At 33.4% G+C, this 12,797-nt stretch overlaps 1 protein-coding gene across 3 annotated transcripts in view; it reads left to right on the top strand.

Moving 5' to 3' along the window:
- The window catches only part of LOC129944220 (otoferlin-like), a 199,237-nt gene extending 187,507 nt beyond the window's left edge, over nt 1–11,730 (top strand). For 2 of the 3 annotated variants that reach the window (XM_056053515.1, XM_056053514.1), the window contains exons 14-28: nt 62–157; nt 224–898; nt 971–1,168; nt 1,261–1,377; nt 1,550–1,702; nt 1,779–1,979; nt 2,047–3,074; nt 3,580–3,874; nt 4,098–4,142; nt 8,971–9,518; nt 9,581–9,827; nt 9,881–10,131; nt 10,196–10,434; nt 10,494–10,767; nt 10,836–11,729. In XM_056053515.1, the coding sequence (XP_055909490.1) occupies nt 62–157; nt 224–898; nt 971–1,168; nt 1,261–1,377; nt 1,550–1,702; nt 1,779–1,979; nt 2,047–3,074; nt 3,580–3,874; nt 4,098–4,142; nt 8,971–9,518; nt 9,581–9,827; nt 9,881–10,131; nt 10,196–10,434; nt 10,494–10,767; nt 10,836–11,016 (4,548 nt within the window). In that variant the 3' untranslated portion in view covers nt 11,017–11,729. Of the gene's footprint in view, nt 1–61; nt 158–223; nt 899–970; nt 1,169–1,260; nt 1,378–1,549; nt 1,703–1,778; nt 1,980–2,046; nt 3,075–3,579; nt 3,875–4,097; nt 4,143–8,970; nt 9,519–9,580; nt 9,828–9,880; nt 10,132–10,195; nt 10,435–10,493; nt 10,768–10,835 lie in introns of all 3 variants that reach the window. The other variant, XM_056053516.1, reaches the window with a different exon arrangement.
- Nucleotides 11,731–12,797: the final 1,067 nt, after the last annotated feature.

Genomic DNA, 12,797 nt, shown 5'->3' on the forward strand with positions numbered 1-12,797 from the left:
GTTGTTTTTTTTAAACACATTTTAAAGTTTTTCCTTCTAAGATTTATGATTTTTCATCTAGGGTAAGACAACTGTCAAAAAGAACGCCTATGCTCCCGTTTGGAATGAACAACTTGTTTTCACAGAGATGTTTCCACCCTTGTGCCAGCGAATTAAGGTCAGATTTAAGAAATCATCATTTTCCAACAGCCGTCACTCTTAAGATTTGTTTACTTTAATGTAGATCCAACTTCGTGATGCAGACCCCATGAAGCCTTCAATCATTGGAACCCACTACATTGATCTGAAGCAGATTTCGAACGATGGAGAAAAAGGCTTTCTTCCGACTTTCGGCCCTTCATTCATACATCTCTATGGATCAACTAGGGACTATAGTCTTCTAGATCAGCATTCAAATCTTAATACCGGTCTCGGGGAAGGTGTAAGCTATCGGGCTCGACTTTTAATTGCCATTCGAACTGAAATAACCGATAATGTCGAACCAACTACAGAGAAAAATGTCGAACTCGAGCCAAGTTATCCCATTTCAGAATCATCTTACTCAAAGTGTGAAGAATTCTTTTTATTCGGCACAATTCTTGAGGCTTCGATGATCGATAAGAAGGTTAGTGATCGAACGGTTTTCTTTGAGCTGAGCATGGGAAATGCTGGAAATTCATTGGATGGACACAATGAAAGTTTCACCACAGCCGATGATGATGAAGGGGCCTTGGAGACAGTCGATAGTACGTCCTATAGTAGTACGACAAATGCTTGTAAGCCAACAAGTCACAATAAAACTCATTATTATTTGCCTTATTGGGATTACAAACCTTGCATGGATGTGAGGTGTGCTCTGCCGGATTTGAGAAGACGCATGTATAACAGTAATATGTTATCAAAAATGGCTGATAAAATGGTTAGTGAAAAGAATGGAATGAATAGCTAAAAGAAATTTGGACATTTTTCCTGAATGAATGTTCAATTTCAGGAAGATGGTCTCAATGAAACCAATAAAATGATTGAAGATGAAGATCCGAAGTCGGATGTTCGACTACGGGGGACTCTGGAAGAATTGGCAGCATCGTGTGTGAAGTACCTGGCAATAACAAAATCCAATCTGGCTGGTCCCGGAAGTGGAAACACCAAACTCGACAAAGAAAGAATGAAACTCTGTCAACGTGAAATTGTAAGTTTTTAGCTTTTACACCTCTCAATACAAGAACTATAACCTTTTTTTAATTAAAATACAATTTTTAATCAAATAAAACTTATCTATAGGAATCCCTTGGAAATATGGCACGTAATTTGCGTGCATTAGTGACTCGTAGCTCCCTTTTGGAACGTTACAAGACCGCAAAAACTTATTTACAGAAATTAAAGTTTTTGATTGATGATGTGAGTACTTAAATAATGAAAACAAAACTTCTCTCATATTCACATTCTAATGTGTGACTTACCTAATTCCTTCCTATACCTTAAATTTTCCTGCCTTCCTAATCCATATGCATGTGTCTCTATGTCTCTTTATGTATGTACGTTTATATATACTTTTAACTCCCCCAAAAAGCCACAACATTCCCTCCCGGATATATTTGTGTGGATGATTGCGAATGGAAAACGTATAGCCTATCATAGAGTATCCGCCAGAGATTTAATCTACTCAGAGACAGAGGAAGAATGCGGTGTGCATTGTGGGAAAGTTCAAACGTTGTTCCTGAGGGTAGGTGTTATGGTGATAATAAGTTCCAATGAAATGGATACAACTATTTTACTTTTACTCGTATACATACATATAGCTTCCGTGGAAACAGGCTGCTGGATCTGCTAGTTGGTATCTTCAGGCAAAGTTATCGATTTTTCTTTGGTTAGGAGTGGTTAACCATAAGGAGCATTTCTTTGAAGGCCTACCACATGGCTATGATCTTTCACATGAATTGAGAAATGCTGACCGACCAAGAGCAATGGCTCCAAATCATATTCACTATCTTGAGAAGCATGTTAGATGATATAGCAATCGATAGAGGGTTTAGTCTTTAATCGTTGAATTTATTTATTTTTTTACAGACTTTTCAACTCAGAGCTCATATCTATCAAGCCAGGTCTCTAATTGGTTCAGATGCGTCGGGCTTAAGTGACCCATATGCAATAGTGTATGTAACGGAATTTACAAAAACCACACAAGTCATCGAAGAAACTCTAAGCCCCACTTGGGATGAGCTTTTGGTGTTCGAAGAAGTCCTGGTTTATGGGGCTCAAGATGAGATCAAAAGGGATCCCCCCACGATTATCATTGAGATCTATGACCAGGACAAGGTGGGAAAGTCGGAATTTATTGGGCGGGCCATAGCTAAGCCCCGTGTCAAGCTGAAAGACACTGTCTACACCACACCAACCCTTGAATGGTTCGACATAGTACGAGGACCCGATGAGGCTGGTGAACTATTGGCCGCCTTTGAAATGCTTGAAATCGGCTCAAGTGATATGCCTCGAATGACAGAACCCAAAATCAGTCAAATAGAACCAAAGCGTGATAGGAATTCAGCTCCCTCACCGGGTACAATATTCCCAGTGCCTAAAGAAGTCCGGCCACATTTGGCAAAATTCAAGCTTGAGGTACTTTTTTGGGGATTGCGTGATCTGAAGAGAATCCATTTCATGTCAGTGGATAAACCTCGCATAGATGTCGAGTGTTCGGGCAAGATCTTAAGTTCGAACATAATTCAGAATGCTAAGAAGAATCCCAATTTCCCAAGTATGTTGAAATCCATTGAGCTGGAATTGCCCCTGGAAGAAACCTATGCCCCACCAATTACCATTCGTTGTGTAGATTGTCGATCTTTTGGTCGATATACCCTCGTTGGAACCCACCAAATTACATCAATTCACCGTTATATGTATAAGCCACCACCCAAGGAGGATTTCACTAAATACAAGACAATCGGGGGGCATATAATTTTGCCATCACCCAATCAGGAGAGGAACGATAATGAAATGCCAAGAATTACAGCAAATGGGCCGAAGGATTTGTATATGTCTAACAAATCTTCATGTGAAAATTTGACGCTCTATGGAGCTGCGTGTGTTACTAAAATGTAAGTTTTTAATTTTCAATTTTTTAACGATGCAGTTTTAATTTTTAAGCATTACCTAACAATTCACAAGTAATTTTAAAAAACACATTTGAATCCAAATGGAACTTCTTTTTACTCATTTGGAAATGTTTTCCGTAAATTTGACATTTTCAACTGACAGATAAATCAATGTTAAGTGAATTTGGTAGCACTCAAATGAAAAATTGATCAAAACACAATTATTGCATATCAATTCCAAATTCTTTCGCTGGTTGTCTTTTCTAATTCACAGAGAAATCTATTACTTAAGTTTTTTTTTGTTGGAATATGAAATGAAAATACCAAACTGATTAAAACAGAATTTCTGTATTAGAAATAAAATGTTGTTTTAATTAAAATTGACATTTTTAGATGAGAGGAAGTCCAAATATGTTCTATGAGAATACTGGGCAACATTTTTTTTTTGAATATCAATTAAATCTAATTTTTTGTAGCTTAACTTAATTAAGTCCTATTTTAATTTCAGAGGCAAAAAGCAACATCCAAAACGTAAATCGACGTCCATAGATCCGATTCAAGAATACGATACCGATGATGAAAACAACAAGGACTGGTGGACAAAATATTTTTGGTCTTATGAAAAACTTATCGATGCAAATAAAGAACTAACTAAGCCAACTCTTTTACAAGTTCGAGAAGAAAAACAACAAAAGCTTAATGTTAAAAGTTCCAAAATTGTACACAAATTGAGCCCGAAACGTGGCGGAAAAGATCTCAAAGGAACACCAGTATCTCCAAATAATGAAACTGCAGTTTGTAAAGTGAGTATCTTTCATCCATGAAGAAAATAAAAACTTAAAAAGCAGAAACTTATAAAACGTTTTGTAAATACGTTTAAAATTTTGTTCTGAATGTTGATCTTGATAAAATATATTGAAAATTGTTTCCTCATGTAAAATAAGAGCCCATCTTTTTACTTTTTTTTTTTTACCTTGAAATTGTTTGTAATATTTTTAAACAAAAACATGTGTACAATTTTTTTAGCCGCCATCAACTAGCATACACTCGACTACTGATAGCAATTTTGCGGTAATTATATACAAAAATTTATGTTCTACTCTTACATAACATTCCTCAAAAACATATTTCTTTTAACATTTTTTACCAAGTTTTTTGATATTTTTACAACTATATGTCACACTTTCAAAATTAAACAAAAAAATACTTTTTAAAATACTTAAAATTAAAGAAGTCAATGTTCTATCGATTTTTCTATAAACAGCACCAATTCTTCATTTCATTCTTCAAATTTTATTTAATAACTTTTTTTAATTTTTAAAGTAATACACGTTCAACACAATTTGTTTTATTTTGATTTGTTGTGTATATTGTAATTGTAACGTTTCTGTAACTATACTAACTTTTAAAATCACATTTTTTGTAAGACAATTTATTTTTACAATTTAAGGACTTCCGGCAGTAGAAGTTTTTTATCTATTTTCTCAAATATTAATATGTCTTCGGTTTGTGATCCCATTAAGTTTTTGTATGCTAAATTTTTGAATATACGGCTAAGAACCGTTGTAAATTCAGCATATTTTTAATAAATATTGAAATAACTGGTTTGATGTTTTATTCCCTTAAATTTTCGAAAACCCTATCAAATGAAAATTTCTTCTTGGATTAACTGGATATTGATCTATTATTATTATTATTCCTTTATTTCATTAAAAAATTTACAATTTACAAATAATATATGAACATGGCAAGATTGCTGGCTTCCAGAAAATAACATTTGCTTTAGTAAAATAATTAAATAAATAGTTGGTAGGTTTTCATTAGATTTCTTGTTATACAAAAAAAATATAGTTTGTTGTTTTACATTCGCTCAAACAGAAAAAAGTAAATGATCTTTTGATGACTATTGATTTATGCGTTTTAGATTACGTTTGTATAAATTCATATTAAAAATTGTTTTAGAAATGTGTAAGTTAATATTTTTAGGAAAACGGAATTAAACAAAAATTAAAAGGTTAAACAGTTTCTTCGATAATTTAAAGCATGGTCACAGAACATGAAGATATTTGTCCATCCAACGGATCTGTTCATTACACCAAACATTTGTTCTCTAGAGAGGACACTATGTTGAAAATAGAGCCTTCGAATTTCTTGTAGTATCGGACAAATAGCTATGAAGTGGTAAATATCGTCACGCTCATTTCTGTTATAATAATTGCAAAGGAGAGGTAGACCTGAGCGATGCGGAATATAATTCAAGTTCAATATTTCAACTCTTGCAATGAAATTTATAACTATAGCTCTCGCAGAAAGTCTATTATTATTATTATTGAAATAATCCGTCGCATTAGTATTTAAAGAGTGGCTTAGATTTTTAAATATTTTCCTTGGTGACGATGATGATGCTCTATTTAAATGTTGAAGATATATATTTTCATAAACTTTTGCGATAGTATTCGAAAAGATATCTTGCTTGTTGTCTATGTTCAACTCATTCAGTTCAAGAAAAACATTATGCAATCGGGCAAGTTGAGTCCATTCCTTAAATGGCGATGCTTCTGTTCGCAAAAGAGCCTTCATGATAGATGTGTAAAGACTCGAACTTGGTTTACTCATTGTCAAAAAATCTGCATGCAAATCAAATTTTTAATATGAATCGGCGCAATTCCGGACTCAACATGAATTGCATAGGTTGGAGTCGAATTAAGTAACCGAAACAATCTTTTGAAAAAGAGGCATTGTATCAACTCAAATTCTTCAAAGTAGGTGTGACCAAAAATTTGAATATCGTAAGACAAACAAGGTTTAATGGTTGCTTGGAAAACTCGGTATTTAGATCCTAAGTCTATGTTTTTGTTTGAGAAGAAAGTTGGCCACATTATGTTAAGAGCTACTTTAGCTACTTTACACTTACGCTGAACATGTTTTTTGAAGCTTCCGTTAGTAGACATCAACACTCCTAGATATTTGAATTCCTGTATTCAATAGGTTGATTGTTAAAGAACCACCTTTCTTCTCTCAACCTTCTACAACTCCGTGCCTCAAATACCAATTATCTTTGTTTTCTCTGAGTTTATTCTAAGGTCCCAGATATTGCAGTACGTTTGGACCCTATTGATTTGTAGCCGGAGAAAAAATTTGTCATCCGCTAGCATAACTTTTATACGAGTATCAAAAAAACAAACTCCACCGGGTAAATTATCTGAAATATCATCAGAGGGCAAACAAGATTAGGCTGAGGATACATCCTTGGGGAACACCTGCAATCGTTTGAAACCAATTTGAAACTTCGGCCTCATCCAAAATTGTTGCATAAGTTTTACATACAAATTTTTCGAAGATATTTAGAAATTTAATAGAAATACCAAGTGAGGCCACTTTTTAAATGAGAGCTTGTCGATTGACAGTATTAAATTGCAGCTTTTAAATCGATAAAGCAAGCATACATCTTCTTTTTCTTTTGGATAAATTTGTTAAATTTAACATGATAAAGCAAAAATATGGTCAACCGTTAAAAAGCCCTCACGAAAACCAGCTTGAAACATACTTAAGCAATTGTTTGGGTCTACCCAATTGATAACTTTTCTGATGGAATTTAATATTGAAATACCTCTGTAATTCGCAGGTAAGCTAGCATCACCTTTCTTAAATATTGAAAATATAACAGCTTTATTATAGCTCGTGGGAATGCAAGCACAATCGTAAAAGCTGTTGTAAAAAGAAAGAAGATATTGCTTGTATTCTAAAGATGAGTTTTTCAGAAATTCAACGGGAATGGCATCAATTCCTGGGGACTTATTGTGCAGCAAGTTCCAGTTCATCATGGACCATAACAGAATCAAGCAAATTATCGACTGTATCTGGGCAAGCGTAACAAAACAAGTGCAAGTCACCTTGACATGTCTAGAAGGATTGGAAATGGGATGCCAGAACTTCAGCTTGTAATACAATTGAAGACATACGATTGTTTCCACCCAACTCCCTTACATTATACCAAAAATTTTTTGAATTCTTACATATTTCTAAGCTGGTCGCTAAATTAAGTGCGTAATTTAATTTTTTAGCCTCACAGGCCTGTTTGTATGTTTTGTTAGCTTCCAGATATGCAGACTTAAAATGGTCTAAATTAAATCTTAAAGCGAATGATTTTTCTCTGAACCTCATACATTCGGAATCAAACCATTTATTTCTGGGTTTTCTAAGTTTGGGCTATGTGTTTCATGCAAGAAGTTTACATTCATCAGAATTGGTAAATAAGACGTAAAAGTTGCTAATAATACTTCAAAATCTTTAATAGCCTGGAGCCAATCACCATTCACTGCACAAAAATCGATAACCCCTGCCCACCCACAAAGGTCAGTTCAGTACAAACATCACTTCTCGATACACCATTCAAGACCCAAAAACCGAAACTTTCAAGTAATTCAATCAACATTATCCCGTTTTTATTTAGAGTTTCATCTTTAAAGTTTCTAGTTGAGAATAAATTCGTTTGAGTATTCAATTCTTCGATGCATGAATTTTGAAAAAGCCCAATTCTGGTATTGAAATTTTTGGATTTGAAATTATTTAAAAAATCGTACAATTTTTCATAAAAAATCATCTGCTATTATTAATTTGTTTTTAATTCCAGATATTGATCTATTTTGAGAGTTAAACTAGCTTTACTTAACTTACAATTTTCAACTCTTTTTTTATAAATATGTACATAAATTTTATATTTGATTTTTGTAAAAATATGTTAACCCGTCTTCAACACATCGAATTTAAAAAAAAAATAATGTTTTTTTTTAATCTAAACACGAAAGCTTGTCCATAAAAGAAAATATTGAAATCTGTTAATGAGTTTCTGAGAATATTTAAAATTAAAATAACGGTTTAATGGAGGGTTCCCTTCTGGAGCAATACAAACATATTTTATTTATTGAAAGAAGCCAAGTTAAGAAAAGAAAATTTAGAGAAAGTCAGTTAATTTTCAAGATAATTTAAATTTTCTATTTTTGACCAAAAAAATGTATATGGAGCTTACTTTTATTTTAAGTCTTAAAGAAATAATCGCCATGAATACTTTCAAGAGCCAAAATTTTTATGTTACAAAATGCTGGATGTTCAAGAATCTAAATTTTAATTTGTTTATACAATTACAGTCTAGTAATATTAGCTTAATAAGTGAAAATTGAGTAAACTTAATTCAACAGTTTCATCAAAAATATTGGCTTCATTGACCGCTATTTCGAAAAAAAAACATTGGATTCAATTTTTTCATCTTATGTGTGCCGTACTAAGTCAAAAATGTTGGGTTTTTACCAACTTTTTCTAATTAAAAAAATACTGTCTTAAAACTATATGTACAACATGATTTTTAATATTATATTCTTATTTCTTCAAAATCGTTCTGAAAGTTTCAGTATTCAAAACTATTCAAAGATTTTCAGAATAAATGTGTGTTGCTAAGATAACTTCAAACGGCAAAATATCTTATGTTAACATAAAATACCAAAAATTACCGGAATCATCCATCTTAAGACCAATAATTGGCAAAGAAATGAATAATATTTTTTAGTTTAAACATTTTCCCAAACTATATTTATTCCAATGAATCTGTGTTTGATATTTTTTTTTCGCTCTCCCAAAAACTGTATACAATCTATACAACATATCTATATATAATCATATAATAGGCTACGAATAGTTGTGTTCCCAAACTCATCTTGATTTTCAGTGTCCTTGATATTTTTTGCACATAAATGTAATACTTTCTTTAAAACAACTCCTGTGCAATTAATTTATGTATTTATTAGCATTTGGTAACTTTTCAACTTCAATCGTGTGAAATTTCTTCTGTTATTGTAAATAATTTGATTTTTCAATTTACAAATAAGATGAGTTTTCTTTTCAGATTTTCCCAAACGAATTGGAGGCTCAACCGGAATTCAATCACTTCCGAGAATGGCTTCATGCATTTGCACTTTTACGAGGCAAAAAAACCGGTGATTCAATGGAAGATGAAAATCGAACGGTTGGTTTCTTCAAAGGAGCCATTAAAGTCTATAAGCTTCCACTGCCGAAAGGAATGGAACTACCAACAATTTCTTCCCTTCCCGCCAATGATCCAATTCATGTTTTGGTGAGAGTCTATATTATCAAAGCAACTGATTTACATCCGATGGATTTGAATGGCAAAGCTGATCCTTATGTTGTCCTTCATTTGGGTGGAAAGAGAATTTCCGATAAAGAGAATTATGTTAGCAAACAATTGAATCCAATTTTCGGGAAATGTTTCGAGGTGGAGGCTACATTCCCCCAAGACTCAATGTTAACTGTGCAAATATTCGATTGGGATTTGGTTGGTTCGGACGATTTAATCGGGGAAACACGAATCGATCTGGAGAACCGCTTCTACAGCAAACATCGAGCAACTTGTGGCCTTTCGATGAAATATGAAGAGTATACGAATTGAAGCTATTGAGATTCAGCTGCTTAGTCATTATTTTACTCTTTTTTCCCAGCACTGGCTACAACCGATGGAGGGATCCCATGAAACCAACACAGATCCTTTCTAAGCTCTGCAAGGAGAACAAATTAGATATCCCACATTATTTCCAAGATCGGGTTGCAATTGGCAAGTATTGCATGACATTCTCCGAAGAAGAAGTGATTGCCTGGAACGGGCCTACAACTTGCAAGAATCGTGACGAACATCTAGCTCTAGGTGTGCTTCATCGATGGAGTGAAATTCCAAAAATTGGATGCAAGGTAAGTTTTTTGAGACTTTTCTTTCCAAATCACTTAAATCTCCAAATTTTAAGATCGTTCCGGAACATATCGAATCTCGGCCTCTCTACAATGTGGACAAGCCAGGCATAGAACAGGGCAAGCTAGAAATGTGGGTTGATATGTTCCCCATGGATATGCCACTTCCAGGGCCATCAGTGGACATTTCACCAAGGAAACCAAAAGCATACGAACTTAGAATTGTCATATGGAATACCGATGATGTGGTGCTCGAAGATGATGCATTCTTTACCGGTGAAAAGATGTCTGATATTTATGTTAAAGGGTGAGTTTCATATATATAAATGCTCAAAAAGAGACTCTTTCTAAAATTTAATCATTGTTTTTAGATGGCTTAAGGGACCGCAGGATATTCAATCCACAGACATCCACTACCGTTCCCTCACAGGTGAGGGTAACTTTAACTGGCGCTTCATCTATCCCTTTGAGTATTTGGCAGCTGAAGAAAGAATCGTCTTATCACGACGGGAATCATTGTTCAGCTGGGACGAAACAGAGGTTAAGATTCCTGCCCGACTCGAATTGCAAGTCTGGGATGCTGATCATTTCTCAGCTGATGATTTTCTTGGTAAGACTTTCACTTTTCAAAATTGTCAAAATAAATGCAATATTATTTTTAATACTTAGGAGCAATTTCCTTTAACCTAACACGTTTCCCTCGAGGAGCTAAATCATCAAAACTGTGCACTCTAGACATGCTTAAGACGGACGTTCCAACAATCAATATATTCAAACAGAAGCGGGTTCGAGGCTGGTGGCCTTTCTTCATAAAGAAACAAAATGACGAAATGGAATTGACTGGCAAAGTCGAAGCTGAGTTCCACCTGCTAAGCAAAGAAGAAGCCGAACAGAATCCAGCAGGATTTGGACGCAATGAACCAGACCCTCTGGAGAAGCCAAAGTATTTTATGATCTTGAAGTTATCTCAAAAGAAATACCTTACCTTGATTCTTTTTTAATCCCTTATAGCCGCCCAGATGCATCGTTTATGTGGTTCTTGAATCCACTAAAATCGATTCGTTATATTGTATGGCACAACTACAAATGGGCCATTCTCAAGACCCTCATAATAGCTGGTCTTGCGTTAATGTTACTTTTATTCTTTTACTCCGTACCTGGATATACGGTCAAGCGAATGCTAGGCGCGTAAAAGAAAACTACATAATCTTTTTTAAATAATTGTTATGTATCACTCTATACAATCAAAAAATGTTGTTGTTATTATTAAATATATAAAACAAAAAAAAACAAAAAAAATAGTAATATTTCATATACAAAAATAATTTATTTATACTCTACCTCTTCAATTTTAACTAAAATTTAATAAAAATTATGTACAAACTGTAGAAAAATTTAAAAAAATCTTTCCATAAGCCATACAAAAACAAATAAAACCATGGAAGAAATAAATTAATCTATTTTTCGACTTTTGACTAAAACTATCAATAAATAATAAAATACATAAATGTGTCTGTGAATTGTTAAATATTTAAAACAAATATTTATTTTTCCTTTTAAATTACCTACAAATATCATTATAAACAAAATTATATCAATCTGACTTTAAGTGGTAATTTATTTATTTTTAATTATATTTTTGTCTATTTTAGATGTGAAAATGTGTTATACTGTAGCTACTTTAATAAATCAAAAACAAATGTGAAACCTATTTAAATATGTATTTACATAAAAAAAAATGAAACACAAATTAAAAGCATAACAAAACATTTCAATATTATACATATACACTGCATTGAAATATTATATCGTATTTTCGTGTCTTTAAAAAAATAATAATTTAATTGCTCAAATAAATAATAAATAAATTATTTTATTCAAATAAAAGTACCTAATTAAAATAAATTTAAAGAAATAAGAAATTTATGCTGCAATCAAAATAAAGTAACGAATTTAACGTGAAAATATGTAGTTTTATTTTTAAAAGGGACATTTTAAATTTTATGCAAAGAGAAAGATTGTCAAAAGAAAAACCGTACCGGAAATCACAGTGTAAGGGGATTATAGTCCAAAGGTCTAAAATATACTTTTGTGACAAACTGTGGTGTCTTAAAAGATTGTAAGGGGAATTAGTTCAAATAGTTGAACTGGTGGAAAACTTGAGCTGTTTGAAAAAAGAAAAAGATAAACAACTGAAAATGTGATTGATGAAGTCCGTACTACGATGACGAACCGGGTTTTACTATTCCTCGTCATAGAACCGTTGCGTTCGCTAAATAAATTTGCTTTTGTTCCCCATATACTGGGTGTATAGTTTATACAGGATTTTTATTTTGTGGTTTTAAAAGTAGACATAAATAATAAAGCCATATTCACTCGAGTTGTGTGACATGTGGCAACGTCTTATTGAAACCACATATTTTCAAAGTCGTATTCTTCGATAACAGGCAAAAAAAAGTCGGTTATCTTATGATCATAACGCTCCGCATTGATGGTGACAGTCGTTCCACCATCGTTTTTGAAGGAGCGAGCTCCAGTCACACCTCCGGACTAAAGAGCACACTTAACATTGTCTTTTTGTGGATTTAATGGCCTTTTTTCAATTACTAGAGATTTCTCAAAACCCCAAATACGACAATTTTGTTTATTAACATACCCACCGAGTGAGAAATGTGCTTCGTCGCTGAAGAAGATTTGGTTCGAAAAATCGTCGTCCACCGCCTCCTGTTATTCAAGTACGACTTTGTGAATGGTCAGCTGGCTTCAATTGTTGAGTGAGCTAGACTTAATATGGATGTAGGTGTAGATCTAAATGCCAAATGCGCCATAATGTGCCGTAAGACAGTCCTAATTCCGGAGAACGATGGGGAATCGACATATTCAAATCTTCGACAAAACTTTCACTTACAGCAGCGACATTTTCAGGACTACGAGCGTAACGATGATGCACATGCATTACAATGTCAATGATAT

Source organism: Eupeodes corollae, chromosome 2 (genome assembly GCF_945859685.1).
Source record: "Eupeodes corollae chromosome 2, idEupCoro1.1, whole genome shotgun sequence".
Lineage (NCBI taxonomy): Eukaryota > Metazoa > Arthropoda > Insecta > Diptera > Syrphidae > Eupeodes > Eupeodes corollae.